Genomic DNA, 18,465 nt, shown 5'->3' on the forward strand with positions numbered 1-18,465 from the left:
GAAGTTTGGAAAAGATCTGAACATGTGTAGTGTAGTAACAGCAGGTTCTCAAGTCATGGTGTTACATCGAATTTCGCTGTGCCGCCAAGGCCACGCCCCCCAGTCAAAAGTTTTAATTCTCCAGTGAAGCATCATATATAGGCTGTTCTGACAAAGTTTGAGGTGGATCAGATCAACCACCTCGGAGAAGGACATCAAAGTACAGAGAGAGTAACTTCCTGAAGCAGATAGGAGGCGCTGTGACTATAACTCATTATTGTCTCAAAGATCTCAAGAAAGTCTTCAGGCCCGGTCTGTGATCATACGTGAGAGGTTTGGACAAGATTGGACAATGTTTACTCATGGTTAATACTACTTCCTCTTTTATGGCAATAGAGTGAAATTTGAGGCCTCACCACGGCCGCGCAATTTGATAAAAAGTTAAAAGCTTCGCAACTTTTCTTTGTACATGACTGACCAGATTTGAAGCCGGTCGGGTTAAATCTCTGGGAGGAGTTCTTTAAAGTATTACACGTGGAAATGTTGAAGAATGGCCATACAAATCAAAATGGCCGACTTCCTGTTGAGTTTAGAATATGGGTCCTGCTGACTTTTTTGTATGTCTGCAAGAGTTCTATATGCCTACCGAGTTTTATGAATTTTCGTCAATCTTGGAGCTCAGGAAATAATGTAGGGGGCGCTACAGAGCCAATTTGCCACGCCCATTCCTAAAACCCATATCAGATCGCAATTTTCGCCAAGCCCGACAACTGTTCCAAATTTTGTTTGTTTTCGAGTAGCTCAAGCACCTCATTTTTTCCTAGTAAGTGATTAAATAAGAAAAAGAAGAAACGGAAAAAGAACCCTTGTGGATACAATAGGTCCCTCATTGACTGAGTCAGTGCTCGGGCCCTAATTACAAAAACATCGGCACAAAGTCTTGTACTTGTTCGACACATCCATCCACCCCAATTGGCTCCGTGCATAGACTTTGTCGCTCTTTATACCAGGTGACCTCCATTGCTCTCGTCCCCTTGCTCTCGTCTGCTTTGATGCTTTTGTACTTTTTGTGCTGATTTTGGTGCCCCCTGTGGACAAAAGCAGTAGTCTTTCCATGAGCACCACCGCCACCAAAACACAGCTGTAATATAAATGTGGTTGTGATGTTATCAGTGTGAATTTTTGATGGAGTTGTAGCCTTTCCTCAGTATTGATGCTAAGGAAAATTGCACACAAATAAAGCCAACAGCCATTACAGATGTTACTTTTATTTAGATCTCCAGACACATATTTCAGTTACACTGCTGTAGCGCTGTTAAAGTTTACAAATATATCAGCAAATTTACAACCTCACTTTCTTTTTCTAGTTTTTTCCTTCACTCATGTACTTGTTTCTCTTTCCCTCCACATAATCATAAAGTTTAAAGCCCTGCTAGCAGCCCCTACATGCTGCAGTGTTTGCAATTAAAATCAACGCAACAAAAGTTACAGATGGAAAAATAAACAGAAAATTTTACTTTTCATTAGAGTCCAGTCTGGGTTTTAAGATGCAAGGCTGGTGTTTTACTTATTAGATTATGGCTTTCAGATTATATTTCTAATCAGAAAGAAAGAAAAAAATGATGGAAATAATAATAGGGGTTGTAATTTCACACAAGTTTCCTGGTGTCCCTCAAGGATCCATTTTTAGGCCCCTTTTATTTGAAAAAACCCTCAAACTCCCTGAACCTTAATTTTTTGGTGTAACTTTTTGCTGATGATACTGCCGTGTTTCTTTCACGTTAACAGTTAATCATGAGACAAATACTGAATTAGACAGAATTGAATATTCTTTCTGTTTATATTCTTTCTGTATATATATATGTATATATATATATATATATATATATATATATATACACACACACATGTTTTAATCCAAACGTGTAGATTAAAAGTTTGGGTACCCTTTAATTCGAAACACATTTCCCCCTTTTCAGGACACTTCTTCTGTGGACATTGCAATCCATTTTGTTGTCTGCTAGCAGGGCGATAATACTCATTATATCTCTTTCAAGTATGTAAGAAAGAACAGTAAAGTAAGGCCACACCATATAGTCACAGAAACTGATCTCTCTTCTCTTTTTTTTTTACTTCCAGCGGACGGAGGGCAGGACGTGATGACGCTGCCTTCCGGACACGTCTCACAGCGCGACAGGCCTTTGCTCATGTTCCACTTACTGGCAGCATCTATGAAACATAAAAAATACCCCACAGAGTGGCCAGAGGTAAAGTATACACACACACACACACACACACACACACACACACACAGACGTTTATGGAAGCAAAAAAAGGGCATCACTATTTTATTGGTATAAGCAACTGAATACCTGATTGTAAAAAAGAAACCACTGAATACAGAATTCTTAATACAGCTGAATTATAGCATTAAAGAAAAGTTTTAAAAGAACAAACAGAGGACTTTCCCTTTATTATTTCCTTTATTAAACATAATGTTTTTTATGTAACTTCCGTGGCTCACGTCACCCTCGTAACTACTTCACTTCCAACATTTTCAACGTTATATCATGTTTAAACTGTCGTTTAGAGCCTAAACAGGAGGGTTTTTGGCCCTAAAACTAGGTGAGTTGTTCTGTAACCTAAATCCACAAAAACTGCAGCTTTTTTTACAACCAGGAACGCTCATATGAGTCTATGGGTGGTGCTGACAAACACTATTCTGTCGTTGGAGGTCTGGTTGGATGTTTGGTATAAATTCTGTAAGAAATATAAGGTACAGTTACGTTGTAACCTAAGTTCTCTAAGTGACTATCTGGAGTGGTGAGAGATAGTCTCGAGACGACAAAGAAACATTTCTAGCATTTTTAGGCTTTTTAAGATTTGTTTATTTTTATTTTTTGACAAAAATCGACATACTATATTATGACTCATTTTCGTTTTTTTGGACAGCCCATAATATAATTTCTGGCCATGTTATGCGCTAATATGTATCAACAGACTTTAATTGACCCATTTTAAGCATTTTACGCATTTTAAGATGTGACAATTTTTGACAAAAAAATCGACATGGTATATATAGTATGACTTTTTTTGAGGGGGTCATTTTTGGACGTCCTATAATATGGTACTAATATTCACAATTTTTGGACAAACTATCGTACCACTTGTATCAATACACTATAATTAAACCATCTGAAACATTTTTAGGCATTTTTAAATTTGACCATTGTTGATAAAAATCAACATGACTTTTTGTTGAGGGGGTCATTTTTTGACATCCCATAATATCATGTTTTTCTGTAATTTCTGGTCATATTATGCTGTTATATGTATCAACAGACTATAATTGACCAATTTTAAGCATTATTTGGTCATTTTAAAATGTGACCATTTTTGACAAAAATCGACATGACTTTTTGTTGAGGGGGTCATTTTTGCACATCCAATAATATGGTGTTTTGTTTGGGGGTTTTTTCTCGTTTTTTTTTTTTTTGGACAAACTACACTATCACATATATCAACAGGCTATAATTGGCCCATTTGAAGTATTTTAGACATTTTAAAATTTGACCATTTTTGACAAAAATCAACATCATTTTTGGGCATCCAATAATATGTTATTTTTCTGCCATTTCTGGCCATTGTGCTCTTGAGGCTATAGAGAAATGTATGGTTACGTTGTAACCTTGGTTCTCTGAGTGAAGAGACTATCTCACCACTCCGTTACATATATCATATGTACACAGTTCCTGGAGAGCTAGTTTCGAGATGATAGAGAACTAATAACTTACTCCTCAAACTGTCTTTGTACGTTTAACAGAAAACATAAAAGATGATATTTCAAAACACATTTCAATGCCATCAATTCAGCAATATCTCAATGTCCACATGACGCGTTTTTGTCACACTTTGGTATTCAGTCACTTCAGATTTGGATCCTTTGTGCCTTTGTTTGCTACCACACAAAAACACACACACACACACACACACACACACGCACACGCACATTTCCCCCAACACACACATAAAGGAAGACACACATACTTGCGCTCACACAACTATACACTTACAGTTTGTGAAATATACACTCTTCCATTGAGATTGAGACTTTTTTTATATTTCACAGTAAATGAAGTTTGTACAGAATGTCAACAACAAAAGTAAGATAAAGACCCGCAAAAAGCACACTGGTGTACAGCATGAGTGTTTGTGTCCGTGTGGGGACCCTGTTTGCCCGCTAACGAGGTCTAAGGGGAGGGCGACTGTGTGTGTCTGTGTGTGTCTGTGTGTGTCTGTGTGTGTGTGTGTGTGTTGTATGTATGTATGTTGTATAGATTTGTTGCCACTAGAGAGGTCCAGGGGAGTGATGAATTGAGCTGACAAACACCGTGGAAGGATCCGTCCCATCTGTCCAGCCCAGAAAGCCTGTTGTCTCTGTCTCCGTTTTTTAAGACTTGTTGTCCAAGTGTGTGTGTGCGTGTGTGTGTGTGTGTGTGTGTATGTGTGTGTTCCTGTGTTTTCTGTCCAGCTGTCTCAGGTCCAAAAAAGCTGGAGGGAGTGAGTCACAGCCGCGCTGCACAAAAAGCATACAAACCCTCCAGACAGGGAGCATTGGAAATGAAGTCACTGTGATCCAAAATCCCAAGAGTCTCTCTGTCTCTGCCTTTGTTATTTCTCTCTCACAAAACACACTTTCTTCTTCTTCTATTCTCCTCCTCCATCGTCTATGTGTGTGTGTGTGTGTGTGTGTGTGTGGTGGAGAGAGACGGATAATCTGAATGTCCTCCAGAACACTTTCCCTCCTCGAAAGCCTGTTGTTGACGTTTGGATGTCTGTTGGTTGACATTTTCTTGTAGCGGAGGGCGCCAAGTCATGTGACTTTCTCTGGGTCTTGCCATTTATAAGTGTGTGTGTTTGTGTGTTAATGTGTGTGCGTGTGTGTGTGTGCGTGTGTGTGTGCGTGTGTGTGTGTGTGTGTGTGTGTGTGAGTGAATGTGTGGGTGTTTGTACAGTATGTAGGTGTGAGTTCATGTTTATGAGAGGAGGAGGAGTAGAAACGTTGGCAGGACGGACACACACACGGCCACAGAGACGTGGTGGAGGACGAGTGGAGCTGATCGCCGGCTGCTGCTCTTCGGTCCTGCAGAGTCCTGAGAGTCTATTGACCCCTGAGCCAGCAGAGCCTGAGGAGGAGGAGGAGGAGGAGGAGGAGAGGAGAGGAGAGGAGAGGAGGAAAAGGTAAAGCCATTAGTTGAATAAATATCTGATAAAAATATGATATATCATACGACAGCCCCACTGGAGTGTGACATTTTAAGAATAAAGTCATTGTATTAGATGTTGAATTATAATATTATAAATAAAACACGCAATTGTTATTTTCTAAACTATGTGTATTTAAATAAATGCATTAGTGGGGAAAAAAGCGGATATAAATCTCAATACAAATATATGATTATTTTGAGAATAAAGGCATAATATTACATTTTTTTATCGAAATATCAATTAATTAAAGCTTAAATTTTAAAATATTGTTAACTGATTGATTCCAAAATTCCTTAAGAAGACATTTCAATATTCAGTATAGTAAAAACCTCCTGAACAATTAACACAAATGACATGTTTCACACTCATTTACCGTTTACATCATTTATTTACTGTTTAAACGATCTTTTACAACCAGGAACGCTCATATGAGTCAATGAGTGGTGCTGACAAACACTCTATTCTGCCGTTTAGGTTGGAGATCTGGTTGGATGTTTAATATAAATTCTGTAAGAAATATAACGTATGGTTACCTTGTAACCTCGGTTCTCTGAGTGAAGAGACTATCTCTCCATCTACCGCGTACATAGGAAATATGTTGAGATGATACAAAGACGTTTCTAGCATTTTTCGACATTTTAAAATTTGACCTTTTTTGCCAAATATCGACATGCTATAATATGACTTTTTTTTTTTAAGGGGGTTGTTTTTAGACATCCTATAATATGGTGTTTTTCCACTACTTTTGGACAAACTATACTACTACAAATAAAAAAATACATTTTTCAAATTTGACCATTTTTGCCAAAAATCTACATGACAATTCCTTTTTTTTGAGGGGGTCATTTTTGGACATCCCATAGTGTTTTTCAGTCATTTTTGGTCTGTAATTCGCACTAATATGTATCAACAGACTTTAATTTACCCATTTTAAGCATTTTTAGGCATTTTAAAATTTGATAATTTTCAACAGAAATCGACAACCCATAATATGATGTTTTTCGCTATTTTTGGACAAACTATACCACTACATATATCAACAGACTATAAGTGATTCACCTGAAGCATTTTTAGGCATTTCAAAATGTGACATCGCGTAACATGGGATCTTTTCACTCAGAGAACCAAAAGTTACACAGCATAAACCTACATTATATTTTATATGTACGCGATAGGTTAAGTAAAAACCTCATGAACAAATAGCACAAATTACATGTTTCACATTCACAGTATTTACTGTATTTCAGATACACTGTAATAAATTATTCTGTAGTCATTTCATTTTACTTAATATATTTGATAAAATGTATCAAATATAAATGCGTCCTTGATTTTGAGGCAGTTGTTTAAGTAACTTTAATATAAAAATGTTTGAGATAGAATCTACTTATTGTGATCACATTAAATATAATCTTTATATGTATGTAATGCTAAATCAAGAGAATTTTGAATGAATCCAACACAATAGAATTAGTCTGTTTTTAATTGACAGGCACTTCCTGTTAAATTGTTATTAACTCAACCTACAACGTAGTTAGATTTAATTAATAATATTATTGCGTGCAATCTGTTGCCTCAATTTTATTGAGTAGCTATTGTTTACCCTTTTTTACAGTGTATAAATGAATATAAATCAGTGTTGTGGAGCTGTCCACAGGTTGGACTCTGGTCTGAGCGTCCCTCTTTCCCCTTGAGGACAGGATCCAGTGCTGGTGTTTCTGGTTCAGAGCCCATCTAATGCCCATATGTCTACGGTCACCTGGAGCTCCGGCCTGCACTGTTTTATACCCAGCAGCTGTTCTAAAGGCTGAGTGTTTGATGCCTGTGGAACCCTCTGAGCACAGATATACGGCCCTCCTCGCCGTCCGCCCCCAGAACATATGGAAGAGACCAGACATTTAGGGCTGCTGGGAGCTGAACACACACTCTCTCTCCGGGGCTGAAGGTTTTAATAACAGCTCAACTTTCTTTGCCTTTAACTCAAACTGCAGCAGCTGATGTTCTTGTTCTACATTATTACAGATGATGTCACGTTTATCATTAGGACTTGAATGAAAAACCTGTGTTTTTTTTTGTGTTATTTTGAACGGCATGCTATAGTATAACTTTTTTTTTGTGTGGTTCATTTTTTGACATCCTATAATATGGTGTTTTTCAGTAATTTCTGGTCATATTATGCCCTAATATGTAACAACAGACCATAATCGACCCATTTGAAGCATTTTAAAATTTGACCATTTTTAACAAAAATCGACATGCTATGGTAGAACTTTTGTTTGAAGGGGTCATTTTTGACATCCCATAATATGGTGTTTTTCTGTCATTTCTTACTACATAATGTGCTAATATGTAACAACAGACTGTAATTGACCCATTTGAAGCCTTTTTAGGCAACTTTTTTTTGTGTGGTTCATTTTTTGACATCCCAAAATATGGTGTTTTCCTGTCATTTATGGCCATATTATGCTCTGATATTCATCAACAGACCATAATTGACCCATTTGAAGCATTTTGAGGCATTTTTAAATTTGACCATTTTGGACAAAAATCAACGTGACTTTTTTATTTTTATTTTTAACGATATGCATTTTACACAGCCATAACTGAGTCTGAGTCCATCACGATGTGGTACACTCTGTGGAGAAGGTTTACTGGCAGCCTGTTGCTGTTGGTTCAGGACCTGAACCCCTGGAGGACCCTGAAGCCGGCAGAGAGGACTGTGGCAGTGCCCTCACACCCTGAACACAAACTCTTTGTGCCATTCCTCTCCTACAGGAGGCTGCTGTCCATCAGGACCACAACCTGACACCACAATAACAGTTTCCTCCAGACACAGACTGATCCTCCTCCATGGGTGCCGGCACTATGAGTTACATTAATGCACACCTTTAACATCTATGAGTTACATTAATGGACACCTTTAACATCTATGAGTTACATTAATGGACACCTTTAACATCTATGAGTTACATTAATGGACACCTTTAACATCTATGAGTTACATTAATGCACACCTTTAACATGTATGAGTTACATTAATGGACACCTTTAACATCTATGAGTTACATTAATGGACACCTTTAACATCTATGAGTTACATTAATGCACACCTTTAACATGTATGAGTTACATTAATGCACACCCTTAACATCTCCCAACGTGCTCATGTTCTGTGAACTCTGTACTGTGAATCTTTGCACGTTCCCTGCTCAACATTTTCATACATTTCAGCACAAAACTGAGCAGCTCTCACTTTGAAAAACATTCATTTTTATGTGTATTTCTATATGTTTCTTCACACTTTCTTGTTTATATATTATGTCTTTTGAGCATTGTTTTTTCCTTTGTTATAAATCATTAAAGAATTATATGTATCTGTAATCCTAGGAGGCAAAAAAAATAAAGATCTTTCTCATTCAGGTTTTATGACAATTTTAAAAATATATGACATCTGAAAACATTATTATATGATTTACTATACCGTGACCTTTTTGTGATTTAATACGACAAACTATATTATGCCTTTTTTTTAAGGGGTCATTTTTGGACATCCCATAAAATGGTGTTTTTCTGACATTTCTGGCTGTATTATGCTCTAACATGTATCAACAGACTTTAATTGACCCATTTTGAGCATTCTTAGGGATTTAAAATTTTGAATGTTTTTGACAAAAATCAACATGCCATGCATGACTTTTTCTTGAGGGGTTCATTTTTTGACATCCCATAATATGGTGTTTTTTCGCTTTTTCGGACAAACTATACAACCACGTATCAACAGACTATAACTGGCCCATTTCTAGTATTTTTAGGCATTTCAAAATTTGACCATTTTTGACAAAAACTGACTTTTTGAAGGTGTCATTTTTTGACATCACATGATATGGTGTTATTCCATTAGCCTATTTTGGACAAATTACACTACCACATGTATCAACAGACTGTAATTGGACCATTTCTTAGACGCTTTTTGCACAATTTTGAACGACAATGCTCATAAGATTTAAAAAAAATTATATTATGACATTTTAATTTCAATGTTTTGATACAGAACGCCGCATCAATGTGATATTAATGGTCATAATATTAATAATATGTTTCACATTACTGGACCGTGATGATGTCATGGCATGTTGTATAATAGACAATCGAGTTAACGGCCCTTATAGTGCTCAAATTAAAGTTAACACGACTTTCCTTTTTTTCAACTGATCTTTTTTGTCGATGACGTAGCTGAAGCCCAAAGGAAAAATTGAACCTGTTCACCTCACACTCTTGGTCTTCTATTAAATGATTGTTCAAACCAAAAAAAATGAAAAAAAAAGAAGAAAAAAAAGATGATCCACACAGCACATTTAGCACGTGTGTGTGTGTGTGTGTGTGTGTGTGTGTGTGTGTGTGTGTGTGTGTGTGTGTGTGTGTGTGATGGAGACAGAGGGAATGGTGAATGTTATAAATAAATAAAACCTGCTACTTCCATAATTAGTTTTTAAAAACACACTGAGGTGTAATCACAGCTCCTCACCTCTTCACACTCAAACTCATCGGCAGGGTTGCACTTTTGGCCTCCATCCTGTAAAACAAGAAGTAAGAATCAGAAACACATAATCACTGCCCTGCAGCTCAACACTGCTCATTGTCTGCCCACTCTCTGTCAGGGTAATTAGGTCTGTCTCATTAACAGCAGAACCAACCAATGAAAGATGACAGAGCCTGTACTTTCTCAGTCTGTAACTGATGCTTTGGGAGTTTACTTCCATGATGATAATAATAATAAAAAATAATAATAATGCAATTATTATTATTATTTTTATTATGAAGATTATTTGTCTTCCACAGATAATAAAAGCAGATTAAAATCATCAATTGGTATTATAAAACAACTATGACATTTTTTTGTGTGATTTTGCCTCTTTGAACGACACATCATACTATCTTTTGGGATATTTTGTATCACCTGCCTGCAGGAAAGAAAATTCAAAAAAGTTTGGGCCGAGACTGGAGCCTTGGGGAACACCAGAGGAGAACATGAACCCACTTTTACTACTGAAAAAGTTCAGTCTGTTTGTCATGTTTTGATGAACCATCAAAATGCACAGAGGAAGTCGTTGGTGGACACATGTTTCACAACATTAACAATGTTTTAAAAGGCAATGGTTATGTTCAGGTATGTGGATATGTTGTGTGGAGAAACTTGTGGTTGTATGGTTTGGAAGACCTGTTATAAAAAAACAAATCTAAGATTCAAGAAACACTGAAGGTCAGAAGTCAACGACAAACCCCAAAGTGAATTTGACAAAAAAATATCAAATCTCAGAACTTTGAATTCTGTTCACAAAATCACAATCACAGTGCAGATTTAATTTATTGAGATTCTGGGGTGATTTGTGATTATTTCCGGAACCAAACGCCAAAGCTTCCTGTCTGCTTCATGCATCTGACTTGCCTTTCTCATAGCAACAACAGTTGAGGCTCATGGTATCATGGGATCAGTTGAGGTATTTACAGCAGTCTAACAAACAGCTTGAGCTCTCAGAAATAAGAAGTTGAAATTATTCAAACTGACAGCTGTACATGCTGTTACGTGGAGCGTTCTGTGTTTCTCAACATTTATAGATGAATTTTAAATGAGAATTGACAATAATGCAACCAGCATCTCGTTAAAATGTGCAAATCTACAGAAAAAGGCCTGTTTATTCCATCGTCTCCAGGAAGAGCAACAAACAGTTAAATGAGCTTCACTGGAGTCATTGAAATGCAGAGCAGTAATGCCAGCGTAAACACAGACACACACACACACACACACAGCATCATTTATCTCATATCATTTATAATTGGCCCATTTCTAGCCATTTTCAGGCATATTAAAATTAAAAGAAAAATTTGTAAACATCGACATGCTAAAGTATGACTTTTGTTTGATTGGGTCTTTTTTGAACATCCCATAATATGGTGTTTTTCTCTCATTTCTGGTTGTATTATGCTGCAATATGTATCAAAAGACGATAATTGACCCATTTTTATCATTTTAAGGCATTTTAAAATTTGACAATTTTCACCAAAATTGACATGCTATAGTATGACGCGGGGGCCATTTTTGGGTTTAGGACATACTGTTCTATCGCATGTATCAACAGAATATAATTGACCCATTTTAAACATTTTTAGGCATTTTGAGATTTGTTCATTTTTGACACAAAATCGACTTTTGACAATTCCTTTTTTTTGAGGAGGTCATTTTTGGACATTTTATAATATGGTGTTTTTCTGTAATTTCTGGCTGTATTATGCGCTAATATGTATCAACAGACTATAATTGACATAATTAAAGCATTTTTAGGCATTTTAAAATTTGACTAAAATGTGCAAATCTACTGGGAAAGGCCTGTTTATTCCATTGTCTCCAGGAAGAGCAACAAACTGTTAAATGAGCTTCACTGGAGTCACCGTCATTGAAATGCAGAGCAGTAATGCCAGCGTAAACACAGACACACACACACACACACACACACACAGAGCATCATTTATCTGCGTCTTCCATCAGCCTCTTTGTCAGCGCCTCATTAGCATATCTCCTCCTGGTACCTGGGTGGGAGAGCCAATCAGATCTTATCGCTGCACGAGAAGGAAGAAAACTCTTTTCAGTGACGGGGAATAATGGCGAGCAGAGAGAGAGCGATAGAGAGAGAGAGAGGAGCCACATCATTACCATTTCCTCTGAAATATACATTTGCAAACCCACAAATATGCATCCATGTGCACATGCACACAGGTTATCGGAGCGATCATTAAAGCATGCGGATGAATCATTATCATATCGACTGTTATTGCAGCAGCCTCCTCTGACACCGAACGCCTCTGCAGGTCTGCTTCCTGTAAACTGGCTGCTCAGCACAGCTCGCACAGAAATGATAGCTATATTCATGTGCTCTGGGAAAATGATACAATTTAAAAAACAAATTCACAGCAGCATGCACGAGGGAGCGTTGGGCATCCTGAGGGACGCCATCGCTCTCTCCTTATATCATATCTCAGTTTCTATCTGTTTCACTGTCTGTTCACATGTAACTTCATCTCTGCTGCTGCTGTGTGGCCAACCATGATTCATATTTGCTGGAAATGAACTCATCCCAGGTATTTAGAAATGTTTAAAGTGCTGACAGGCAGCAGTTTACAGGTGCAGCCACATTTCTTCATGGATCCAGGTGGGAGGCTCAACTATGTGCAGCAGACTTTATATACTTATATAATATGAACTAAATCAGGCATTCCCTTTTTAATTCTGAATGTACAGTTATTAGTTACTCACTATAAAATGTATACATTTGCAGGAATGCTAAAAGATATGTACAACATGTAAAAATCCTCCAGAAAATGATGCATATATTGGGATTCAATTGCATGGTTATCATGCTTTACATAATAATAATTAAATAAATATTTATATGTATATATTGCTAACTGTCATCATGAGTATCTTCTAATAATCCTTTATATTTTCCTTGATAAAGACCTGAAACATTAAATACAATGTGTTAAAAAAACAAAGCAAACTTTTTTAGGTAATTTTGTGTCTTTTTCCCAAATTTTACAGCTTTTTATTTTGGTAATTTTGTATTTTGTTTTTTGTTTTGTTTTTCACACATTTGTAACACTTGTGGACACTTCCAAAAGTGTTGATATATAAATTCCATTTAATCACAATATTTGAAAAATAACTTTCCAGAGAAATTCAACTTGTGTTTTTTTCTTTTTTTTCTGATTTCTGTCATTCTAACTGTGTTATTCTGCACAAGACATGTTGAGTTCATCCCATTTCTAGCCCTGATTGTGGTGATTCCACAGAGCTGCAGGACTTTGTTATAATTTGCAGTGAAACTCAAGGACACAGTGAGGAAAATGTAAAGTAAAGTTCTTGTTCACTCTGAAAAAGCCAACTTGTATTTTTTGTCCTAAAACAGTGATTTAAGTTGGTAAAACTTGGAAATATAAATGATTGACATTTAGGGCAATAATGTAAGTTAGCACAACAAAGGAAGCCAGTTGTCTGCTCAAAAACAAGTTGGTGAGTTGTTGTTACTTATATCTTTAAGTTGGGGTTCACAACAAGGAGCAATAGTTCTGATAACTCTTATTTCTTTGTTGTGAAATGTGGGAAAGCGGTGAAATTCTGACATTAGCGAAAGCTAGCGGCTAACTGATGCTAGCGGCTAACTGATGCTAGCTGCGCTGCTTGTTACAGCTACAAGAGTAGCCATTAGCGTATCAATGCTAACTCAAAATTGTGGTCGCAACATTAGCTGACATTTCATAGCGGCGTTACAATCGCGCCAAATCAGCACATGCAGAAGTTAGCAGAAGTAAGGATTAAAAGTTATTACAATGTAAAATTATAAGTTAGTACAACTTACAGTTGAGTTGACAAAAATCTGAATTAGGAGTTGAGCAGACTCAAAAACAAAACTTAAAATATTTAGTTTAATTGTCCATCTTAAAATTTTATCGAAGTTTGTTGCCTTGAAATCTTGACTTCACCCAGCTTTTCTTTTTTTGTGTTGGGGTTCAGAGGGTTAATATAATGTTAGGTAGTTTCATGTATACTTGGATATAAACATACTGACTCTTAGCAAGAACAGTCAGTCAGATGTCTTCCTTTAAAACCAAACCTCTGCCCTTGACCAGATGTGACCAGATGTGTGCGTGGTGTGGCGTCCTGCAGGACTTCCATCAGCCTGACAGCAGGCACTGAGTTTGTCAATTGTACTAAATCTACCACTGTGGCTGCACGCGTTCCTCTGCAGCAGAGGTTCAGAGCGTACACTGTAAAAAATGTTTGTAGAAATAACAGTAAAACACTGTCAATTTGCATCAGAAATAGGTCGTAAAATTAAACATTGTACATCACCGTAGCAGATACTTTTAATTACTGTCAATCAAAGAATAGTAAAAAACTTTCAATTCTACCGCCATAAACTGTAGAAAACACACAGTTTTGCTGTAAAAATATAAATTTTTCATGTAAAGTTAATGGAGAAATACCACGATGACACAATTATCCTAAAAGTAATGGGATTATTCAGTATAAATTACAGTTTTTGCTGATATTTACATTTACATACGCTCACTGTATTTTTTACGGTGATGTTCTGGCAACCACAGCTGCTGGTATTTTACCGTAAATTCAACTGATTTTTTTTACAGTGTAAGACGCGTCCCTGGGGCGGCGAGCGGAGGGAGAGTGGTGAGGCTAAGAGGACAGAGACATGCAGGTGTCCAGAAAACTACAGGAGCAGCTGCAGCAGATGTGGCAGGAAAATAAGGTTTAATAAAGCCTGCGATTGGAGTCAAACATGAGTCACTGTCACATCTGAACTCACACGTGATCCATACACACCATATTTACTCCATCGTGGATAAACACAAATCTGCCTAGAAATTATAGACAAACAGAAGCTCTCTGTAACTGCAGAACCTGCCTTAGAATTATCATATTTCATTATATTATATCATTATACAGTATTATCATACTTTTCTTCAGTCTGACAGTAATGCAGTGATGTTTGTCTGTACGTCCATGTGTACACTGCAAACACAAGCTACTAATTGATTATTCTGCATACTTTTGATGGAGAAAATTCATCAAAATGTAAAGAAAAACAGGCTAAAGTCTCTGCAGTGGTTGAGTCGTGTCGGCTGAATGGAAAACATCCGGATCCCCTAAAAAAACCCCGGCTGTTTACTGAGCTAGCCGGCGGCACCAGACACCATCCCTGAGCTACAAGGATGTCTGCAGGCTGCACATAAAGGGAATCACCAGCGACCCTGAGGCATGGCCGAGTTAGGAGAGCATCACAATGAGCAAACAGGAGATATGAGCTGTGGGAGGAGACGGGGGACACTGCAGCTCATCTGGACTCTTTGTTCTGGACAAAGCCCCGCGAGCCAGGAAAGAAAAACACAGCGTCTCCAAATTCAGGACAAAAAATATTCAATAAGTCCTCCAAATTAAAGGACAAAACTGAGTTTAAAATCACTACTTTATCATCCTGGTGGCAATAACAAACATGTGGAAGTTGAAAGGATCTTTATCTTGCTGTTAAGCCTCTAAAGCAGGGGTGGGCAATTCATTTTCCCAAGGGGCCACATGACCAATACCACGAAGGTTGCAGGGGCCGGACCAAAACTCGGAAATAAATTCTGCTCAATATTAATGTAATTGCTTTATAAAATATAGTAAATTATCTGGTTTTGAGCTGCTACTGATAGGAACACATGTTATGATAAGACTGTTAATATGGAGTAAATCAAATATAGCAGTAAAAAGTAGTAAATACTCCAATCACTGTATCACTTTTCCATTTATTTTAAACACAACTGTAAATGACCTTTAGCAAGGTTCCTATTTATGTTTTTGTATTATATAGCTTGTTTTTTCATGTTTGTACATTTTCAGGGTGTTTTACAATGTTGTGATGCTTTTATTTTGAAAAGGTGCCCACCAGTGTGAAACGGGTGCTTTAATTTTGAAAGGTAGTGACAGGAAATAACCGGTAGAACGGTTAAATGAAAAAACGAACGGTAAATAATAACGAGTGCGTAGTAATTCATATAAAGTTGATATAAAGTATGAAAAAAGCTTCTATAGTGGCGGCTGACAGGACACAAGGTTTGTTAGAGTTTATTTTATTCTGTCATATATATTAGTGGCTATATTTGTTGTCTTAACTATAGTAAAAGTGCTTGTTAGCTCTAGTGCTAATGCTAATGTTTGCTATTTTTTTCAAAATAAAAGCACTGCGGTTGTATTGATTTCTAATTTCTGGGTAACCTCATGCGGGCCGGACAAGGACAGCCAACGGGCCGGATGTGGCCCGCGGGCCGCCCAATGCCCAGGTCTGATCTAGAGTCACCGATCACATGACCTTCAGCTGCTTCAAAACTCCACGAGGCCAGTTTCTGTTTGATGATGACAGAACAAGTCAAACCGGAGATATACTATAAACATACCCATATACTCATAGCTCATACTTATAGCTCATACAGTAGTGTTCAAAATAGTAGCAGTCCAATGTGACTAACCAGATTAATCCAGGTTTTTAGTATATTTTTTATCGCTACATGGTAAACAAGGTACCAGTAGGTGCAGTAGATTCTCAGAAAACCAACAAGATCCAGCATTCATGATATGCAGCTCTTAAGGCTGTGACATTGGGCAATTAGTTAAAAGGGGTGTGTTCAAAAATATAGCAGTGTCTGCTTTATAAACTCAAAAATATTTTGTACAAACTTTTTTGTTTCTAGGATTTAGCAATCCTGTGAATCACTAAACTAATAGTTAGTTGTATGACCACAGTTTTTTTTTTTTATAACTGCTTCACATCTGTGTGGATGGAGTCAACCAACTTCTGGCTCCTTTCAGCTGTTATTCCACTCCAAGACAGAATTTTCTTCAGAAACAGCATTTTTGATGTCACCCCACAAGTTCTCAATTGGATTAAGGTCCGGGGGTTGGGCTGGCCACTCCATAACATCAATTTTGTTGGTTTGGAACCAAGATTTTTTCAACTTTTCATCTTGGTGTCACTGTCACTTTCAATGACGTGAATACTTGCTTTTGAGGAATGAGCTATCCATTTGGAGCAAGTGACACACTTTTACAGGTTATCAACAAGGTTTTGCAGTTTGTACGAATAGTTTTGAGAAATGCATTAACTGTTGTGCAAACTGTAATATAATAAAGTGTTGTGAAAGTAGAGTCTAACTTCTGTCTATCACTATCTCTGTCACTTCCATCTCCTCGCTGTAAAACAATGATTTTCAGGGGAAATTGGATAGTCTGTGAGAGCCAAATAAATATCACCGTTATTAACAGTGAGGATGTGACAGAAGATGGATAAAGTACCGAACGGAGGCTGACCAGTGAAATAGTTACTATGGCCACAGATGGAATGTGTTTATTTGTGCATGTTGAACTGACTTAAATGGAAAATGCAGCATTAATTCTCATCTAAGTCTCAAAAATGGGGTCTGGGGCCCCTTCGTTCTCTGGAGAGATAGAAGTCAGCAAACTCTGCTCCCCATGATGTATGTGACATTTATGACCCCTACAGATAACAATACAGGTACATCTAAAAAAAAAAAATCAGATTATCATGATAAAGTTCAATATTTTTTTGCCAATCATTTCAGAAAGTGAAACTTGTATATTATATAAATTCATTCCACATAAAGTGAAATATTTCAAGCCTGTATTTCTTGTTATTATGATTATTCTGGCTTAGAAATAATGAAAACTCAAAACTCAATGTCTCAGAAAATTAGAATGCAGAACAAACTGCAGCTCGTCTCCATTATTCCTGACGACGCGTTGTTATAAGTCAAAGCTTCTTCTTCTTCTTTTTCTCCACAACAAATGTATGAATATGTAAAAGAAGTTAGAAAACAGTTGTGTAAACCATCTCGCCGTCACGACACATTATATTTGTGGAGGCATTTCTATAATTCATGTTTTAAAGCTCTTACATAATGCAAAGCCATTTGTATTGTCCTTTAACCTGCAGCCCTGCACCTCCTCCTGTACATAATGGATGGCGGCTCTCCCTGGATGCAGGCGGGATGAGGCTAATGTGTGGCGAGGTGAAGAAGAGCACAGCAGATTTATGTCCCTGTTGTCTGGATGTGTTTCCACTGCGCGCATTTATTTCTTTCTATAGTCGGCCGGACACGTCCTCAGTTTCTCTCCGATAAGATACAAGACAAAACTGCTGCGTTGTATTGATGTTCTGTCCTACGAAGACAGAGAAGAGACACTACAGAGGCAGTGAAGGTGAGAGGAGAGCTTTCAGGCTGGCTGAGGAGCTGTGACAGACAGACAGACAGACAGACAGACAGAGAGGTTGCTTCTGATTATTTAACCCTCTATGATACGCATTATGATGCCAGTTAAGAAAAAATAGTTTGGGGTGTTTTTTTGTCTTAAAATAGACTAAATAAATAGCCTGGGTATACCCATACTGCCTTGCATGCTCGAATTTAATTTTGAACCTCCATCCAGTCTGGCAACCAGGGAGGTTTCTTAGCCCTGTTTTAGGGATCCAATCACAGAGCGGGGAGGGACAGCAAGACAATGACGCGTACTACTCGGCACTTGGAAGCTTGTAGTTTTCTTACGGATCCAACATGGCTGCTGCAGACACGAAACTCTCTTTAGCTGTAGAC

General features: G+C 37.4%; 1 protein-coding gene across 1 annotated transcript in view; it reads right to left on the reverse strand.

The window, feature by feature from the left end:
* Positions 1 to 4,746: 4,746 nt before the first annotated feature.
* gfra2b (GDNF family receptor alpha 2b) overlaps positions 4,747 to 18,465 on the reverse strand; it is a gene marked incomplete at its 5' end in the record, with an annotated part of 113,181 nt that continues 99,462 nt past the window's right edge. Inside the window, 2 exons of the mRNA XM_059357685.1 lie at positions 4,747 to 5,165; positions 9,773 to 9,820. Of these exons, the coding sequence (XP_059213668.1) occupies positions 5,016 to 5,165; positions 9,773 to 9,820 (198 nt within the window). The remainder of the gene's footprint in view (positions 5,166 to 9,772; positions 9,821 to 18,465) is intronic.

Source organism: Centropristis striata, chromosome 19, assembly GCF_030273125.1.
Source record: "Centropristis striata isolate RG_2023a ecotype Rhode Island chromosome 19, C.striata_1.0, whole genome shotgun sequence".
NCBI lineage: Eukaryota > Metazoa > Chordata > Actinopteri > Perciformes > Serranidae > Centropristis > Centropristis striata.